The following is a 20,915-nucleotide window of genomic DNA, read 5'->3' as shown; positions in this document are numbered from 1 at the left end:
GTTCAATGAATAAGTGCTAAGCAGATCAAAGGAGCTCTGCTGTAAACTTGAACTTGGTCCTATGCAACATAGCGTGCTTTTAAACTTAAGAGAAACAGAAATTTAAAAAAAAAATTAAAAAAAAAAAAAAAAAAAAAAAAGAAATTGTTCTGGCAAAGCCATTGACATTTGCAACACTTCAGGAGTCTGTCTTACATACATATGTATATCTATATGTACATATGCTTTCAAGTCTCAGCAGAGGGAAAATCAAGGAATCACTTTCCAAGAAAGGCTCAGCTTGTGCTCTGAAAGGATGACTCCTCTAGAACAAGCAAATATCCTTCATACTGTAGGTGTGTATCAGATATCCCTAACTCTGGGCATCTTTAGCTTTCAGTTTGTTTAGCTTCCAGGTAGGGAGGTCGTGGTATTGTGACGCAGTGTTTAATTTTGCTTAGAGATACAAAAAGCTTCATTTGATGTAGTTTAAGAAATAATATTAAGTAGAGATTGAGAATTAGAATGGAGCAGTACCTGTGGTTTTTGCAGAACTGCTTTGAGTTGGTGCAGTTGTCAGTTCTCAGAACATGGCACTGAAACAGCCTCACTAGCAGAGCAGGTCAGACATCTGAAAACTTCCAGTCGTATTTAAAATCTTGTGAATGAGTTTCAAACTTCATTTTATTTATTACTTGCAAGCCACTGTGGTTGTGTTTTACTGCAGATCTGTGGGCAGAGGATGAATGACAGTTTTTATCTGTCACATTCTGCACAGTCATTCTGCTATCTCCTTGAAGGGTCTTTCCTTTGATTTTTTGGCTAGAACATTACTGGCATAATAGGCGTTATCATTTTCTTTTGAACATATCACGTGTCACCACTTGCAGAGCTTGTTTTTTGTTGTGCAGCAAAGAATTTATACATAGCACAGTCAAGTGGGCAGCTGGACTTCTGCCTAACTGTGCACTGAAGTGATTCAAGCACAGCACAGACTGGGAGCTGAATTTGTTCCTGCCTGTGCACTAAAGGAGCTAGTGCCTGGCTCTGTAAGAGACAATTTGTTGCCATCTCTCTTGTGCATTGTACCAAATCCCCTTGTACTTTTCTAGTTGAAGAAGATCGGTGGTGGAGGCTTTGGGGAGATTTATGAGGCAATGGATCTGCTTACCCGGGAGAATGTGGCCTTGAAGGTGGAATCAGCTCAGCAACCCAAGCAAGTTCTCAAGATGGAAGTGGCTGTGCTGAAGAAGCTGCAAGGTAAGACAAGAAAGCTCTTTGAACTCAAAGGTAAAGGTCACTGTGCATGTTAACTAATATAATCCAGACTTGCAAATGTTTTTCATAAATTTCATCTGCCTTGTATGGGAACCATGAGGTTGTGGTCTGAACCAATGACTGAGCACCTGGTGAGGGGGTTTGGCCAGCCCTGGGAGCACAGTTATGAGCAGTTCACCTGTGTGACTGGAAGGAGTGAACCCTGGGTTCACCCCACCCTAACCTCATTTAAGGGCTGGCAGCCAAGAAGGAAGCATCTCTACTTGGAGATGGCCTCCTTTGGGAGTTTTCTAGTGAGCACTTATTCTCCAAAAGCGGGAAGCTATACCTCTTTCACTACCAGATTGTGACCAATGCCTTTCTTGGGTAGTCTGAAAACTAGTCAGTGGTGGCTATATACTCTGCCTTATACCATACAAACCTGCAATGTTGTGTTAGATAATTCAGCTCAGAAAATTACTGCATTTTGCAAAACATCCAATTCAAATGGGTTCCAACTATAGGGGCTGTTTTTGTTTGCTAAGTTAAAATTACAGTGGGGAGACTAAAAATCAGTTAGTGGTACACTAGTCTGTTTAGATGATCTGTTTAATGATACTGTTTAGATAATACTGATTAAAGCAAGTGGTGTCTAAGAAATAAGGTTAGATGGTTGATCCCAAAGAATGGAACAACAGTTGTGCCTAAAACACTGTGCGTGTGAAGGAATCTCCATGTAAAGGGGTTGAATAGTAGATAAGTGCAAAAAGTGCAGCAGTTGCTCTTGGTTGAGGATGTAGTGAGAGATCTACTAGAAACTGACAGCTGGGGGAGGATGGAAACAATTTCCAAATCTGCCCTTGAGGAGCTGAGAACTGCTGTTTGCAAAAATGCAGTTGTACTGATTTCTTGGTGAAGGCAAAGAGATACTGGCAGATACAGTTTTAATGAGAGGATGTTTTCTTTGGCAGGATTCACACTTGAGCTGGAGAAATGTCTTCTCATGAGACAGTGAGCTGTATACTTGTCACTAAGTCTCATGCTTCGTAGGTATTGTGGCCCTATGTCAGTGTCTGTACATTTGCCCCTGTACAAAATCACCAGAGCTGATTGGAGTAGAGGGTGAGACTTTTACAGGTCTTATCAAATATGTGTTAATGTCTGTGTCACATTGACTCTGTAGTAACTTGCATTAGTTTTGCATAGTTGAGCTTTTATAGGTTGAGGATTGATTACAGCCTTTTTGGAATACACTGTGTAATAGTAGATATGTAGATAGATAGTAGATCTGTGCTTGATAAAGGGAATGAAAGCAAAGAAGAAATCAACCCAGATCATCAAGAGATTATTGTTGTTGATATCTAAAAGGTCTGGATATGCAGAGGTTCCTGGGGAGCAGCAGAGTAGGAAGCTGAGCTCTGAAAGCAATTTAATGAGGATGTGCCAAGCAGAGATTTAGATTTTTGCATTTGGTTGTATGCTTGGAACTGCTCTGAAGTGAGTGAGGGGTGTGACCATGTAGAACAGCTTGTTATTAGAATAATGAGAGAGGATGCTATTATGCTGGCTAATGTCAATGCATACTATATCCAGAGCAGAGAATGCTTGAAAAGCATGACCTGAAAATACTAAATCTGCTAGCATCACAAAATGTTCAGGGAATTGACTAACACATTTACTTTTCCATCAGCATTTGTTGTTGAAAATAGCAAGTGCTTGAAAAGCAGCCGGAGTTGTACGCAGCATGATCTTGGTAATTTAAGGGTGGGAACAGAAAACTGGGGAAGTTCACTGGCAAAGCAATTAGCAAATATTAAGGAACAAAAAACCCCAGAAGCAGTTCATCTGACTGTGCATCAGCCATCCAGCGTTTAAGAATGACAAATTACTTCATCCGTATTTGTACAAATCAAGCTGCTCTGTGAAAAACATAGCTTTTTTTGGTTCAAGGCTAATCCCTAAATGCTTTACTGAAATACGTTATAAAGTTACAATAAGAAATAAGATGGAGAGATTTGGGGATCACGTATTGTGTATGTTTTCACAGTGAGCTGTTGAGGAGAGGTGTGAAATCTTTCAGAAAAGGAGGCACTGACTTTAGGCAAACAATTGGTGGAAGGGAGTAAGGTGGTGATGGTGATGCTACCATAGATGAAAAGCAAGGGGAAAGCCCTGTAGAGTCATTGTGTTCTGATCTGAATTGATTCAATTTTTCTAGCTGTACAAGAGCTTTTCTTTATTTTTTTAGGTGCATCATCTTTGCCAAAGATAAAATCCTTTTTGGTTTTTGTTGCTACTTGCAGGGATCATGGATCGCCCTCACTTTCCAAGCCTTCATACTGTCTGCAAGGTACCAGCAACAGTACCCATTTAGGCTCTGGATAAAACGTGATTAAAAAAACTATCTGGATCCTCACCACAGGGTGGTATTCCAGCAGTCATAGCTGATTGCAGAATCAACTGCCACAAAACTAAACCACCTGGCTTCTCTTGTTACTCAGACTGGCTGTGTGTTTGCACATTGTCTGCCGTAGGTGAAGTCCTTTGCTGTTAATGTGTGCCAGGCTTGAGTTCAGGAGTCACTTGACATTTCTGTTGGGCTTCATTATCTCTGGCTGATCTGCCCCTTGATGGTTAAAGGAATAAGCAGGACTAAGTTTATTCAGAGGATCAGAAAGCTTCTCTTGAAGAAGGCTGCCATGCAGTTCTGAGCTAGTGAGTGTTGTGGAGAGCTAGGAACCACATCAGCAATGGTAGATTTTTACAGTAATAGACTTTTGTTAGTGGTGTAAAGCAATAAGGAATCAGTATGTAGGTTATAAGTGTAGAGATAATAAAGTAATAGTTTAAAAAAAAAAAGAAAAAAAAAAAGTTAATGCAAAAAGATCCTATTTTTCTTAAGGCAGTTAATTGGGAATTACCCTGTAAGTGATGAAAATCTTGCCTGTAATCAATTCAGGAGCTGTTTCAGGAACTGTTTGGCACATCTGCACAGGGAATTTCTGCACAAATGTAGCTTCTCTATCAGAATAGTACTATTTTAGTGCCAAGCCCTTCTTTTATTACTTTAATCACTACTGTTAAATTATTTTTGAGTGAGATAATTATATACAATTGTACCACTTGCAAATGGCTTTAACCTCAGGCTTTTGTCTACTTTGCAATCAAGTACTTTGAAACCAAGTCTAAACTGTATTGTCAAAGTACTTCTTGCAGATAGAGCTTGCCTTCAGCATAGGAGGTTCTTGATCTAGTTACATCTGAAAGTGTTTGGCCATGTAGGTAAGACTTTAGATCACATACATTAAAACGGAATAGAAATAAGATCTTTATGGCTAAGTGAACTCAAAGTTGCTTTTCCAGAGAGCAAGGGCTTTGGCAGGATTGTCTGTGTCTACATTAGTGAGAAGTATAATATGAGCAGGTCAGTAAATTATAACAGTTGCTGAGAGCCTATGCATCTTCACTGTGTATGACCTGAGGACTTTTACACATAAACTGTGTGGTTTGGGAGCTTTGCTTTGGGATAACTTTAACCAGTCCCTTGGTCTGAAAAGCCCTTTTCATCACCCTCCCCCATACAGAGGTAATTTGATGCTGTCGAAGGGACGAGTTGTTGATGCGCACTCCCGTTTCCATTACAATTTGGGAACTACTTGGTATGTATCCAGAATGGACCTTCTGGATAGTTTTGCTCAAAAATAAGTTTACGTGACCCACACCCACTCTGTGTACTGATGCATGGCATTATTTGAGGCCTTAGGGGAGTTTGCTTTAAAAAACCCTTACTATACAAACCAGGATTCTGAGATTCCTGTTCTTTGGAATGGTGAAGGAGGTAAAAATGGGATTCCTTTGTCACTTAGAAGTGACAGAACTCCTAGAAGAGAAGTTTTTCCATATGTTCCATACTTTTTAACCCTTCGGGATGTAGGTGAAGTGTCATGAAAGGTGATCAGAGGGCTGGAGCACCTCTGCTATGAAGAAAGGCTGAGGGAACTGAGTTTGTTCCTGGAAAAGAGCCTGGAAAAGAGAAGGCTTTGGGAAGACCTCATTGCAGCCTTCCAGTACTTTAAAGGAGCTTATAAGTGGGAGGGAGTTTTGTTGTTTTGTTTTGTTTTTTGCAAGGTCTTATAGTGTCTTATAGGACAAGCGTGAATGGTTTTAAACTAGAAGTGGGAGATGTTAGTAAAGAATTATTTACTTGGAGAATAGCAAGACCCTGGCACTGCTCTCCATAGAGGCTGTGAGTGCCCAATCCCTGGAGGCGCTCCAGGCCAGGTTGGATGAGGCCCTGGGCAGCCTGAATGGGTGGTGGGCAGCTGTGCCCATGGCTGGGGGCTGGGAGGGCTTTAAGGTCCCTTCCAACCCAAACCATTATTTGATAGACAGAAAATAGTCTGTTCTCTCTATGACGTTTTTTCCCACGTTGGAACTTTGTTGTGGAGCAAAATTAAACTAGTAAAGGGGCATCTTTGAAATACTGTCCTGACTCTTTGGAGTTAATCGGAATGTAATGGCTGTGTTAAAAGAGCTGTAGCACAGCTTTTGAGCTGCTGGGCCCAGGCTATCTCACTGTCAGTCTGGCTTTCGTGGGCACTGTTCCTGTTCACCCACCACAGGGTCTTATTTCTTTTCCTAGTGTGAGGGCTCTGTATGCTTGTCTTTGACCTCACTTGTCAGCCAGATATTTCTAAGCTCTGCTCAGTGTGACATGTTCTTTGTAAAACCCTTCTTCTCAGTGTAACCAATCTCATTGCGTAGGACTCTGATTAATTTTATTCTGCAGTGCAGAGATCTTCTGCATATTGAATAGCTGTGCAAGATGCAGCCTGGTCACAGGCATTGTAGTTTTTGACTGCTTGATTTTATTACAGAAGACAATGAAGCAATTCTGTGTTGTTTGTTCCCCATTTACTGCCAGGGATCGGACAGGTAAGAATTCAGTATTGAGAAAAGGGAACAAAAGGGATCTAATTTTTTTCTTTTCTTGTTTGCCAGTTTTAATCCCTTCCTTTTCTATGTGTGACTTGCTCTTATAAAATGGTGTCTTAACTCCCTGCAACTCAGATTTTTACTTTCATAAGCACTTTTCATGTTTCTACAGCATACCTGCTGTATATACCTGCTAGGCAGGTATATAACTATGCTATTTGTCAATGCAGGAAAGCAAGGTAAAGAACCCTTGGAAGGTGTTAAGTTACCACAGGGAGGCAGATTTGCATACTTGAAGTAGCTTTAGGCTCTCTGCCAAGCACGTTTTGCCATGTGAGGAAGCCCTATGGGTGTTTGAATGAACTGGCATTTGCACCTCATGTTTCTCTTGGCATCACAGGAGTGGGGATAGCCATGAGATGGACAAAAGAGAAGTTAAAATACACTTTTTTGAGGTTCTGTTGGATTCTTGTGCCTTCACTTTTCTGCCTTGCCTTGTTTGGAATCTCTTATCAGCTGGTCATCTTAAGACAACAATAAACGTTGGGGCACATGCTGATGAAATGAGGCCATGCAAAGTCAGGCAGTTTTACGTTTTGCTTTTGGAGTAGGAGGTGATGACCATCCTTCTTTAAGTATGTCCATTAGTACACTCATTTCTTATGGAGGCAATAGCAAGGCTAAGCCCGCTGATGAAATTCTAGTTGGTTACTGTTGAAAAGCACAATTACATAGACCTGACTTTCAGTGCTGGGTTTTTTTTCTTTTATGTTCAAAACTTCTTGTCTCTGAGCTGACAGAGAATAAACTTGCTAACTGCAGAAGGAAGAAAACTATAAACCGGTCAACTTTGCCCGGTTGCGGATGATATTTCCAAGTAAAGTTGGAAGACTGAAAATAACTCTCATTTGGGACCTCTGAAGGGCTCTAGTGCAACTCCTGCTCAGAGCACAGACAAGGAGATCTGGTTGCTCTAGGCTCGTTCCAATACATTTTTCAGTTTTTCAAGATATGCAAGAATGGCTAACAGAACACTAAAAATAGTTGCCTAGAGATTTATGGTATTTTATGCTATACAAGTTTCCTTAGTGTGTACGGTGGATGGCCAGCAATGGGATAGCTCATCTGTGGAGATGGATCACAAAATAATACTAGCGTAGATCTTAAGAATAAGTTACTGAAATTCCTTTACACAGGAAGAGTGGTTATTTCATAGAATTATAGAACAGTTTGTATTAGAAGGGACCTTTAAGATCACCTCATTCCACCCCCTGCTATAGGCAGGGACACCTCTCTCTAGAGCAGGTTGCTCACAGCCCCATCCAGCCTGGCCTTGAACGCCTCCAAGGAGGGGCATCCACAGCCTCTGGGCAACCTGTGCCAGTGTCTCACCACCCTCACAGTAAAGAATTTCTTCATAACATCTAGTCTAAGTCTACCTTCTTCCAGTTTAATGTCATTTCCCCTTGTTCTGTTGCTACTTGCCCTTTCTAAAACTCTCTCCCCAGCTCTCCTGTAGGCCCCCTTCAGGTACTGGAAGGCTGCAATAGCCTTCTTTCCCCAGACTGAAGAGCCCCAGCTCTCAGCCTGTCCTTATAGGAGAGGTACTCCAGCCTTCTGATCATCTTCCTGGCCCTCCTCTGGATGCATTCCAACAACTCCATGTCCTTCTTGTGTTGGGAGCTCCAGAACTGGACACAGTACTCCAGGCGGAGTCTCAGAAGAGCAGAGTAGAGGGGCAGAATCACATCCTTCAACCTGCAGGTGTAAATACAAAAAATCTGTATCTTGAAACTCATATTTTTCCACGTATATGCTCAAAAAGATGATCATTTAATGCTTAAGTGCTGTGTAATGAATGTTTACCATGAAATCGATAAGTTTAAATATTTAAACTTTTTTCTTGTTTTAATTGTGTATCTACACTGTGATATATATATATATATCCTGTGGTTGAAGGGCTTTCCTCTTGTCATTATTTTATACATTACGACATAGTTATTGAGTATGATTTTTGAGTTCCTTCAGAACAGGGATGGTGATGGTGAAGGCCATTTCATTGTCTGAAATATTTGTAGTTCTTACCCCATAGCGTATAAGAGGACGTGTATGCTGACTTTAATTTATAAGCAATAGCAGAAAAAAAACCCACATTTATTTATGGGTGAATATTAAAGCACTTTGTTAACTTAATTCTTAGTGGAAATGAATGCATGTTTCTATCTGGCAATTAGTGCAGTAAAATGAGTGCAAGGAAACTTGTACTAAATGTGGCTTATACTTTTTCTTTTCTGATTTGAAGTATGCTTTGCTGTTCTCTGTGCTATGATCTTCATGCTTGTGGAGGGTACGTGTGAGGGAAGAAGGCTATTTCCTTTTGCCTTAAAGGAAAATTATAACAGCTCTGTCATCTTGATTGCTCAGTAGGGTTTTAACATGATTGGTTTTGTGTGCTGCATAATTTTCGTCAGCTGTAGGACTGATCTGCAGGAATCCCAAAGTCATAACTGACTCTCATCCTCCATCTGCTACTTCAGCATGGCATGGACTCCTCTGAGAGAGCAAACAGTTATATCCTAGTGTCTTCTCCAGCTGGAAAATGAGTAAAGGCATCCTAAACCCAAAGGGCTTTATGCTGTAAGCACTTATCCCATCTTTGTGACCAGCTGGCTGTATAGATGCTGCCTCCAAATGTGGCCTGCTTTCTCTACACTCTTATGCTCCTTTTGTTTCATGCAGGAATTGGCACAGAAATGTGTTATCGGCATAGATATGCACATAGTTCTCAATAACAAACAATTACAAATGCAAGTATGTATCTTTAGAATTTTGTGATCCAGAAAATAATGATATTATGAAGCAAACTGATTTATAAGAAAGGGAGATTCTCGGGAATACAGCTGAAATCTGAAGCAGCCATACAGCATTAGCAGAGATGTATCTTAAGTCACAGTGAAGTGTAACAGTAGCATTCTGTTCCTCTGAAATGACTGGTTCAGTGGCTAAGTTGTCACTGTTAGAAGATTGTTTTTTCACGTCCTCGTCTGTAGTTCTAGGGCGATAAAAAGTACCTAGTGCACTTGCTGGGAGTGCTACACAATCATTTAAAACAATAAAAGCAAGTAAAATTTGTAGTTATTTACCCTTCCTACCACACAGTAGCTTCCACTGCCATCAAAACGATCACTGTTTTGATTCTTGCCTCAGTAGCCATCTTTCTGTGCTCTGAAAGGCAAACCAAAGCAGTGTGCCTTGCAGTGTGTAAATGTATGAGGCTGATCCATGCCAGTATGGGCTGGAGAGTCAGTTCTGGGGTGAGTGGGAGCCTGTGCTGGGAGTGCTCATCATTGCATTGTGCATCATCCTTAATTCTGTTTATTAGTGGTCAGCTTTTAAAAGAATATATATATATATATATATAATTATATATAATTAATATATATATTAATATATATAATTAATATATATAATTATATATAATTGCATATGCATTGCCTACCTGCACCTAATGCGATTCAACAAGGCCAGGTTCATTGTCCTGCACTTGGGTCAGCGCAATCCCAGATATGAAGAACTTATTGAGAGCAGTCCTGCAGAGAAGAACTTGTGGTTCTGGTGGATGAAAAGCTGGACATAAGCCAACAGTGCGTGCTTGCAGCCCAAAAGGCCAGCAGTATTGTGGACTGAATTAAAAGAGGGATGGCAGCAGGGAGGGAATTATCCCTTCCCCTCTGCTCTGCTCTCATGAGGCCTCATCTGGAGTCCTGCATCCAGGTCTGTGGCCCCCAGCACAAAGAAGATATGGAGCTGTTGATGTAGGTCTAGAGAAGGGCCACAAAGATGCGTAGAGGTCTGGAGCACCTCTCCTGTGAAGACAGGCTGAGGGAGCTGGGCTTGGCCAGCCTGGAAAGAAGAGAAGGTGGAACCTCATTGCATCCTTCCAGAATTTTAAGGGAGCTTTATAAGCAAGAGGGGGACTGACTTTTTACATGGTCTTTCTACTGACAGGACAAGGGGCAATGGCTTTAACCTAAAAGAGGGGAGATCTAGATTAGATATGAGGAGAATTTTTGTTTCTATTTTATTCGGTGGATGGTGAGGCCCTGTCTCAGCCACCTGGAGAAGGTGGGTGCCCCATCCCTGGAGGTGCTCCAGGCCACACGTGGTAGGGCCCTGAGCAGCCTGAGCTGGTGGGAGACAGCCCAGTTCATGGCGTAGGATTGGAACTAGATCACCTTTATATCTCTTCAAATCCATTATGGGACATGATCTGAAACCACAACTTCCACTCTGTCTGGAACACAGTGTTGTATTTTGAATATGGGTCCTTTCTGGTGTCACTTGATAAAAAGTAAATGCTGCAACAGCACTTTGGTGCTATAGGAAATGCGTGGTGGCTGGTTTGTTTTGATTTTGCCAGAGAGATTTGTATTTTAACTGTATACCAGAACATGACATGTATTTCTTTCTCTCTTTTATTATAAAATTGCCTACAACAACTTTTATGTTCTAATAGTTTTTCACGTGCATTTTTCTTTTTCCAGTGTTTCTAACAACTAAAGTTAGGGTTTGTTTATGCACTGAAGTAGCATTAGTTTGGCTGTTTCATGGGAAGCAATCTAAAAGGGCACGTGTAGTAGCGGGTGTGTGTATATCAGTATTTACTGGGTGAAGTTGATGTAACAAGCTTAAGCACTGCCACTGAACCTGTGGAACCACAGTTGCGTGTGCTACTTGTGTTTTAGTTCAGAGGCTGTGGTGTTAGATGCATATGGTGTTGCTATGAACTGCAGTTAGGCACGTTCCTAGTTATGCCCTGCAGCATCAGTTGGAGGATTCATGGCACTGGTTTCCACTTGTAGTTTACTTGTGCAGTGTCAGTGCTTTCCTGAGGTATGGGACTGGAAAGTAGAAACATAATTAATCTGTTCTGCAGAACTCTCTGCCCGATGCCACTTCAGGTTACCAGACTTATTAGAAACCACTTGCCTAAAATTGTTCATGTGGTTGTAGTCTCATGTTCTACTCTGTCTGCTTCTGTTTCTTTGCAGGGAAGGATCATGTCTGCAGATTTATTGGCTGTGGAAGAAATGAAAAATTTAATTATGTGGTCATGCAACTTCAGGTGAGTTCTGTGCTTCTCTCTTTATTCTGTCCTGCAGCGGTGGCATCACAGGGAAGGATTTACAGTGAGAGGATAAAGTCAAGCACCGGTAGAAAGTGCATGGAGCAGAAGACAGTGTGAAGGGATGGTGTTGCTGTGATATCCCTTGAGAGATCTCCAGTTGTCAAGATGTGCTAACATATTTCATAGGTCCACTTCTCTGTCTAATGTGGCTTCATGACAATTTTTCTGAGGAAAGCTCTCAATTCAGAATGTTTGCTGGAGCTGCCTACAGAGCCTTGCAACAGTGGTAACTGTTTGAAATATCTCCTGCTGAGCTGTGATAGAAAATTCAAAATATGTTTTGTACTGGAGCTCAAGTGCGGTGATAGCCATTGGATTCATACCAGTAGCTCAATCTTCTCATAGAAAGAATGTTCTCTCTTCCATTTCTACCAACCTCAGCAGTAACTTGGCTTCTGCTGTGGAAGTATTTTCTCCTGTTGGAGCAACATTCATACTGAGTCAACCTGTGTGGTAAATATTTGGGTAGTTAGCATGTGCTCACCATGCTGCTAGACAGCAGTTACTTCTTTTGGAGGTAGCCAGCTACAGCTTACATAGGTCTCTCTAAAGAAGCTGTGATAAAAGCAGGGGCTGAAAAGATTCTTCCATGGTTTGTACAGAAAAATTTACTAAGTAAACATACACAGATCTTCATATCCCAAATATGGCGGCACTATCATAGAGGCAGCTTTCTTTTTCAGCATACAGTCACAGGAGAAAGAGGGAAATGAGTGGAAAGATACATCTGAATAAAAAACATGAGGAAGGTCTTTCAAGGGAGGGAGATTGTCCCTGGTTCAAAGGGAATGCTTTCGAACATAAAGCTGCTTATTATTTATTTATTCATTCATTTTGACACAGTTGCCTTGCGAGCTATCCGATTTCAGCACCTGATGTAAGTTCTGGCAGGGAACTTGTCCTAACACTTTTGTAGATTATATGTTCAGGGTTTTGCTGTACAAAGCACTGTATGATAACACCATAAAGCCCACCTGTTCCTTGAAGAACTTACAGCTCCTGTTGTGTTTCTTTATGTGTTAGTTGGGTGATGGTGCATGCTGAAATGAGAAAGGTGAATTAGTAACACAAAGTAAGCTGCTGCATAACCTGGAAGGGAAAAGAAAGACCTGATGTCAGTTCAGAAACTCAGACACTTTAGGATAATGATGACAAATCTGTGCTGCCTCTAATGAACTACCACAGAAATTATAAAACAGGAAAGAAGGCTACTACCCTAGTGATTTTGTCATTCACATTAAGAAACAAACCTGGACCAGTTGCTTGGCTGTCTATATGTATTAGCTGGTCTGTGTCAAGAGTGACTTGTTGTGGGACCAGACTCTTGGAAGCAAGATGGATTAAACCAATTTGTAAGACTAATCTTAAAAAGAAGAGCCATGAAGACTCCTTCATGTCTCTTGAGCTTATTTACTTGGAAACTGAAGATGGGTGGATGAATAGATGCCATTTCACTAGTTTGGAGAGCAATCTGTGCTTTCTTATCAAATGTTTGTTATCTGTTACTTATGTTCTGTTGTGGATTTTGTTAGAATACATCTGAACTCACAGTGTAAGCATTTATGTCTTTGTAGAAATGGAATTAACTGGCTCTATAGTAAAGTGATATTGAGTGTGTCCATATAACTTATCCTTGATACATGCTTTCTGAAATAGCAGACTTTCATTTCCAGTGGCTTTGAGCTGTTGGTATCTGCATTAGCTCTGTGGATTACAGGGGTACTCTGTCATAGAAGATACTCATTTTAAAACCTTCTTTCTCTTTGTAAATCAGAAGTATAAGCAAAACTGATGTAACAGGGATCAAAGTACACATTATTCTGGTGTTTAGATTGCCCTATTTTTTTTCTAATTGTCTTTATTTTCATGCTGTGCTGGTAGATTTTATTTTTTCCAGAAGTTTAATTAATTGAAGGTTCAAATGAAAATTGTATAATTTACGAGTATCTTTTTAGTCAGTGGATCCCTTCCTAGTTTGAAGCACAATTATTTTGATAGACAGCCCTTCCCATTGCGGCATTGACACAACAATGTGACTTGAACTTGAGCCAGCCAGTTAGTGCAGGGAAATCTGTGATGAAACCACTTCTCCAAGTCGTTACAGATAGCTTCATGACCTGTTTATCGTACTTGTGCTGCTTTCATCTTTATCTGACTCAGAAAAAACGCCCAAGATTGTTCTCAGTTCAGCTTTCATGTAGCCCGCTCTTAACAGTAAGGAGATGCTGGGCTTATACAGTCAGAGACAGTGCTGCCCCTGCCCTGTATTTCTGAAATAACAGATCAGCTGACTTCCCAGATACTGATTTGATATCTTCTTGTCAGCAAATATATCACTTAAGTTAAAACAAAGTATTTGAAGACCACATTGAAAAAAATAAAGGAGGCATGCGGAGAGCATTTGTCTGGTTAGCATTTCTGCTTTTTGGGGATGCATGTTAGACCTTGCAGCTGTGCAATGCTATGTTTTCTTGTGATAGTTGAAACATTAAATGTTGTATTGATTGTTTCAGGGCCGAAATCTTGCAGATCTCAGAAGAAGTCAGCCTCGAGGGACCTTTACACTGAGCACAACGCTACGATTAGGCAAACAGATTCTGGAGTCAATAGAAGCCATTCACTCTGTGGGATTCCTGCATCGTGACATCAAACCTGTATGTTATTTTGAAAATTTACCTTTTGCCGATATGTCTGTCTGTCATGCTTGAGTCGATAAAGGCAGCCTAATGGACTGAACATGGACGCATTTCAGTGGAGGCATTTAGATCCCCTTGCACACTACGACTGTTTAACATGAAAGCTATTTTCCTTAAGTACAAAATGACAATTATATTATTCTTCTAAGTGCACAGCAAACTAATTTTTATTGACAGAGGCCAGTCCATGGTGGATTAGTAGCTGTCTGTCATACTTTTTCCAATCAAGATCATGCAAGGAAGCAATCTAATGTCGAATAATCATCTTGGAGCCCAACCAATTACTACTATAAAAGAAATTCAGAAAGGATATCTTGTACTACAACCCATAACTCAAATAAATGCTATTTCACTGACTAAATAATCCTTGTCATCTTTGGAAATGCAGCTGTATTGTTGGTCATCCATGTGCCTAGGTGAGACACAGTAATTCCAAGCCAGTCTTCTTCTTTGATCTCACAAACACTTGACCAGAACGGTTTTTGGTATATCATCTGTGTGATGATCTTTCTTGTTCAGTTTGCTGCTTTGAAAATCAACTGGTTTTGACTGATCTGATTCATCTGAAAAGTTAGCTGACTAGTTGCTAGTGACTGGCCAGCTTTAACAGCTTTCATCTGTGGTTAAGGATATAACTTTATGATGAGAGTAACTGCTCAACTTTCCTGCTGTCAGTTTGTTTACTGAGAACCAAACCTAGGGGTTCCTAGATGTCTGAATTCAGATAAATTTAAATATGTGATAAGGTGGGTAGGGTGTTTTATAGTTGGAGCAGGAGAATGCATACCAGCAGCTGAGCTATGAAGACAAGTTAAGCATTTGTCTATGGTAGTTCTTGCCTGTTATGCAAGTGATGGAGCTCTCACTGCAGAGCTATAGGTTCTAAATCTAGCTCCTTTTCACAGCAGCTGTAATTTGGCTAAGCTAATGGGATTTTTAGTTATTTTGAGATTCCATAGTCACTCAGCTGCAAAGTGAACTTATTAAATGGCAGTGGTTCTCCAGTCATATTTAAGATGTATCATGAGACGTATTTTAAAATTCCTCTCTTATGGTTTCATCTAAAGTGTTTGGGGTTATATGAAAAGGTTTTGTCAACAAATGGCTACTCTTAGCTAAGTTGCTGTTGCCAAAGTGATTTTGTTCTTTAAACTTTCTTTTTGTCTAGTCCAATTTTGCCATGGGCCGGTTACCTTCAACGTACAGGAAATGCTACATGTTAGACTTCGGCCTGGCCCGTCAGTATACCAACACCACTGGTGAAGTCAGGCCAGTAAGTACATTTCAAGCAATTTTTTCCAGTTCTGCTGTTGTTTAAGCAAGGAAGAACTTTTGCTAGTCTGTTGGTTTTGTTGTTAGTATACTTGAATGTTATACTGAACATATGGGACTTCATTTCCTACAAGGTGAGAAGCAGCATGCAACTTTGAATGAGTTAGCAGTTGAAGAAAAGGGGTGTTTGCTGTTGTCTCACAAGATGCATGGCTTTTATTTATTACTATTTTTTTCCTTCAGGTTAAATGTGTATTCCACAGGCTAAGAATACTTACTGAGCAAGCAAAGAGGGTGAGCTCAATGTTGGCCATGTAACTTCTGTAGCATCAGAGGTCTGGCCTGCTTTAGGTCTCTAGGTATGTGATGTGGGGAACCATGTTGGTGGATTCATAAAGCCTTTTATGGAGAAAAAAGAAAAGATAATTTATAGGCTGTTGTGATCTCTGAGGCTGTTTCCTATAGACCATAATGCTGATGATGCGTTTGTCTGGCTCTGGTTTTGAGTCTGTTGCCCCTTGTCCAGATTTCTGAGCAGCAATATTTCAGCATGCCTGACTGAAGAGGAGGTAACAGCAGGGAATATAAGTTGCACTGCCTAGTGTGTGTGCTACCTTTGATCCTTTTAAAAGTACTGTAATATCTGGGCTCAATCACAAGTATGCGGGAAGCTTCAGATGCTCTAGTTACACCAGCACGTAGCAATGAGAACATTCCTAGATTTATTTTGGAGCACAGTGCAAGCTTGGAGAGTTCAGACAATCTCCCTGTTTATCATCATAGGCTGATACCTTTTGGTCTCCTTATCTTTTCCATGTGCAAGATATTAGTTGTTCTGGAAGCTGTTAACAGTGTGAGAGTTAAATTCGGAGACTCTGTAATGCAGGATATGGCTGGGGAGTATGAAGAAAGGAAAAACAGAGATTGTACCCTGAGAGTAGTGGGCAGTGGCTCAGTGTCTGGATGGAGATCAGTAACTAGGGGGCATCCATCAGGGTCAGTACTTGGACTGGTGCTCTTTAACATCTCTATCAATGATACTGACAGTGGGATTGAGTGCACACTAAGCAAGTTTTCAGATGGTAGCATGCTGCATGGTGTAGCTGATAAGACCGGGGGATGGGATGCCATTCAGAGACACCCAGACAGGTTCTGGCAGTAGCCCCTGGTGAACTTCATGAGGTTCAACAAATACAGATGCAAGGTCTTGCTATCAGTACAAGCTGGGGAGTGACTTGGGAATACTGATGTACGGCAAGCTGGATGTGAGCCAGCAGTGTGCCCTTGCAGTCCACAAAGCCAACCATATCCTGGGCTGCTTCAAAAGAAACATGGCCAGCAGGTTGAGGGAGGTGATCCTGCCTCTCTGCTTTGTGTTGCTGGCACCTCACTGGAGTACTGCATCCAGAAATGAAGTCCTCAGCACAGGAGAGACATGGAACTGCTGTAGTGTGTCCAGAAATGGGCCATAAAAATGATCCAAGGGATGGAACACCTTTGTTCTGAGGACAAGTTGAGAGAGCTGGGGCTGTTCAGCCTGGAGGAGACTCTGGAGAGGCCTGAGAGTGGCCTTTCAGTATCTAAAGGGGGGCTATAAGGAGAAATGGGGCAGACTCTTTAGCATCATGTGCTGTGATAGAACAAGGAGAAATGATTTCAAACTAAAGGAGGAGAGGTTTAGATTGGAGATAAAGAAGTTTTTTTTACAGTAAAGATGGTGATGCACTGACACAGGTTGCCCAGGGAGGTGGTGGATGCCCCATCCCTGGAGACCTTCAAGATCTTTATTAATTGTTGTGGGGTTTTTTGTTTTGTTGGGTTTTTTTTCCCTGCTCAGTTAGATTTCATGCTGTTTCCCAAAGTTTCAGGAATTACCATATTTTATGGATAATACCATAAAAACTGTTTGCAGTTTTTACATCCTCTGAAATTCATAACATCAGTCTTGCTTGTCAGCCACTCAGAAAGCCATCAATTCCAAGGAGCAAAATCCCCTGCAAAGCTGTACTGATGTTGGTTTTTGTAACTTTGTATGTGCAATGCACTGCTTGCCAAACACTGACTTTTCTAATATCAAAAGGCAAGGAACCCCATGGTAAACAGATAAGACAGGCTGAAAATGTCTGGTTTTGATTTTGGAGAGATTAGTTGAAACTCTGAGATAGAATCATTTGTGCTCTCCATAATCTTCAGTGAGTGTTAGTTCCTCCATCCTCTAGCTTTCTAGACCCTCTAATACCTTATGTGGAATACTAATTTCAGCACAGTCTCTACTCATTGCACAGATTTGCTTTCATGGGAAGGGTTTCGTACCTCTATCAGTTGTCTATTGCCAGATCTTGCAAAATCTACAGTACGGAGTCTGTAGGAACTTGCGTTATATTATAGACAACAAAAGACTGGAGCCAGGAGGTGTATAAGGAAGCATCAGCAACATTTTATTTTCCCTGTTAGCAATTAGAGGATTTCAGTTGTTCTCAGCAGCCGCATTTCTTCATATTTCTCTGAGGGTTGTAGAAGTCATTGCTTGATGGTTACTGCTTTGGACAGGTAGAGCAGATGTGCATCAGCCATTTGTTATCCATTGTGTGCTGAGAACTTTTTAGGGCCTTTCTGGAGGCTGTTACTTTGGCTGCCATCAGCATTTCTGGCATCTGTATCACATTCATCAGCCTGGTTAGCAGGAGGGACTCCGGCTATTATGATAAGCAGGACAAACTGCCAGTGCAAAAAACATAACGTGTTCTGGAGGGTTTTGTTTTCAAATGACTGTGAGGATGGACGAATGAAGGGAAAGAGGGACAGCTGGCAAGTCTGCTCAAGACAGTGCTGACTTCCTCACTGTTCCAGCCCCTAACAGCCATTCCCTCCTGTATGAAAGGTGGCAAATACTGATTAAAATATAAATATTTTAAAAACATTTAAATGTTTGAAAAAATGAGATAATTTAAAAAACAACAACAACAAAAACAATAGTGGAGGTATTCCTACCAAACCTCCACACTCCATTTTTGCCTACTTGGAAAGGAATACTGGGAAATGTAAGTAACTGGGGACAGTGTCATCTTGGGCCAGTCAGAACTTAATCCAGACTGCTGATATATACTAAGTACATTTTTCTTCCCTTAATATTTAAAGCAGTGCATTTACCTCATTCAAGACCACTGCCCTTGTTTTTCAATCTCATACTCTTCAGCCTTCCCCAGTACCTCATTTTTCCACAGGATCTGTGGAAAAGGATCTGTGTTACCAGCATGAAGGTTCCCAACCAGGTGGGATGGAATGGTTTGAATTAGGCAGTCGTTCAACCCGTTTGTTTCTCAGTTATGAAAGCCTTAGAAGTCTGCTTCAGAAGAGATGGTTTATGGAGGGAATCTGTTATGTCAGCTCCAGTTAATAACTGCTTTCATATACAGAGGATACTCTTTGGAGAAACAAATCCAGTTTTTCCTTTGTGTTTTTTGTTTGATTGGTAGGTTGGTTTTTTTGCACTTTCCCATGAAAATGTGCATTTTGGGATGAATCCCAAGAGTATCCATAACAAATTTGACATTACAGGATACTAAGACCTTTTGTATGAGTCTATTGTTTCCTGTATATCCGGCCTTCTGCCATGGTTGAGACAGACACAAGAGCAGTCTTATTTATTGCATTGTCCCATTTGTACAGCTGACCTTTGCCATGCAGCAGTGAACTGTAAGCACTTACTGCTGATGTGTAGCTTAGGACAACCAAGCTAAGCAGCTAGAGAATGGATTGAAAGGTTGCTTTTCCTTGCGCTTCTGCCAAAGGTGTACAAGGTAAAAAACAAAACAAAACATAATCTTGCTTTCATTTTTATAGCAGAATGTATTTAATGTAGAGGAGTGGGGCTGAGTATTAACCTGGAGGGTTATAAACATGAATGCTGTTATGCAGATGATGTGATGAACAGCATATGCTTGTATAGCAGAGGTGTGCAGAGCCGCGAGGGACTTTTGTGCTAATGTAGGTTAGTTTCTGGACAATAACCTCTTGATCATTACTGGTCTTTGTTCAGGTCTGTTTGGTTCGCCACTGAGTGCTGTATGGATGGTATTATACATTTCCTCTATGTGTGACACCCTGCTTTCAGAAACATAACCTGTGGTGCCACAGGCATGAATTGAAAGCGATGGAGGTTTTAGCAACTTGATCTTCATTATTAATTTGAAAATACAGGAGAGGAGATGCTGTGTTGTTTTTCTCTAGGAGCCTCTCCCCCGTTTGCAGGATCTGACACTGGGTTGTTATGCTCGGCAAGCAGATTTTTTTAGCTTAGTCAGCTGCAGCCCATTGATTAGATCTCTTTCTCCTCATGGCTCAGACTGCACTGCAGCAGTTTGCAGTGCCTTGCTGAAAATACTGTGTGTGTGAGGGTGGTTCTGTGATTCAGTGGGCAGAGAGAAGAGATGGTAGGCAGGACAATGCAGAGCCTGTTTATATGAGCAAGATGAAGGCTGCAGAAATGCATCCACTTAATTAAGAGTATTTCCAAATATCTGTGTGGTGTTAAAAATAAACTTCACTGCAGGGAACAAGGTTTTAGAAGATGAAAGTATAGTACTTTTTTCTAATGAGTGGTTTTCCTCCCTCCTAGAATTATTTCATAACACAAAAGAGATTAATTCCTACATCCTAAGACCCCAAATATTCAAACATAAAAGCCCAGTAGATTTCATACTTAATTTTTCTTGAAACGTGTAAGATGTAATGTTACTGTTGCTGGTAAGATTAGCATTTTTGCTGTGGAATAAAACAGATTTCTGGAGCTGTAGTACTCAGCACTGCATTAGCCCAGGAAGAGAGAAAATACATCTTCAACATTGTATTGTATAAAGAGTAATTGCAGAAAAGGCTGGCAGCCCAGCGCTGTCACATTAATTCATAAGGAGATGGGAGGAAGGAGAAAAGTGGACCTATGTCTAAAAATATTGCACATTTAATGCATTATAAAAGTGCAATTTCTGTGGGAATGGGTTAGTTATAGAGCATTACTGAACATTATAACTAAAGAACGTTTCAGATGATTATGTAAAGGTTCTTGTTACTCTTGTTGTTGGAGTACCAAACTTGGAGTTCAGAAGGGAGATTGTGTTGTTTTAAATCATTGCAACTACAGGAAATCAGTGTGGTTTAAATGTATCAGAAGCAGACTAGCTGACAGATTTCCAAGTGCATTGACATGCTGATAATCTTGTACTTCGTCCATTACAACTGGCCATTTCTTTGCTTTCCTCACCTGGAAGCCCTGGTGTAGGAAGCATGACCTCAGATCACCTATATCAGGTTGCTGATGATTTTTTTCCCCCATGTAGCAGGTCTCTAGTGTTACAGGGCTGGGGGGAAGGAAGCACAACTCAGGCTCAAATGCCATATATGCCTGAAGGGAGCTATGATCCCATTTTCCATTTCCGAGTGCCTGTACTGCCAAGCTGCAGGGGAGTTGTGGCACCTCTGAATGTGTCATTCCTTCTGATTGGTGCTGCCCCACCTGAACATTCTTCTCGCTGGTCTACAAAAAGAGGAAAGGAAAGCTATTACTGTGTTCAGTGGTCAGGGAACAGGGG

General features: G+C 41.0%; 1 protein-coding gene across 2 annotated transcripts in view; it reads left to right on the top strand.

Moving 5' to 3' along the window:
* Positions 1 to 20,915, top strand: part of TTBK1 (tau tubulin kinase 1) — a 95,928-nt gene that overhangs the window by 22,678 nt on the left and 52,335 nt on the right. For both annotated transcript variants that reach the window (XM_072333849.1, XM_072333850.1), the window contains exons 3-6: positions 1,092 to 1,239; positions 11,223 to 11,296; positions 13,873 to 14,013; positions 15,224 to 15,328. In XM_072333849.1, the coding sequence (XP_072189950.1) occupies positions 1,092 to 1,239; positions 11,223 to 11,296; positions 13,873 to 14,013; positions 15,224 to 15,328 (468 nt within the window). The remainder of the gene's footprint in view (positions 1 to 1,091; positions 1,240 to 11,222; positions 11,297 to 13,872; positions 14,014 to 15,223; positions 15,329 to 20,915) is intronic.

Source organism: Excalfactoria chinensis, chromosome 3 (assembly GCF_039878825.1).
Source record: "Excalfactoria chinensis isolate bCotChi1 chromosome 3, bCotChi1.hap2, whole genome shotgun sequence".
In the NCBI taxonomy this organism is placed as follows: Eukaryota; Metazoa; Chordata; class Aves; order Galliformes; family Phasianidae; genus Excalfactoria; species Excalfactoria chinensis.
Note: the sequence above shows the minus strand (reverse complement) of the source record. Positions and strands in the feature narration are given on the sequence as shown.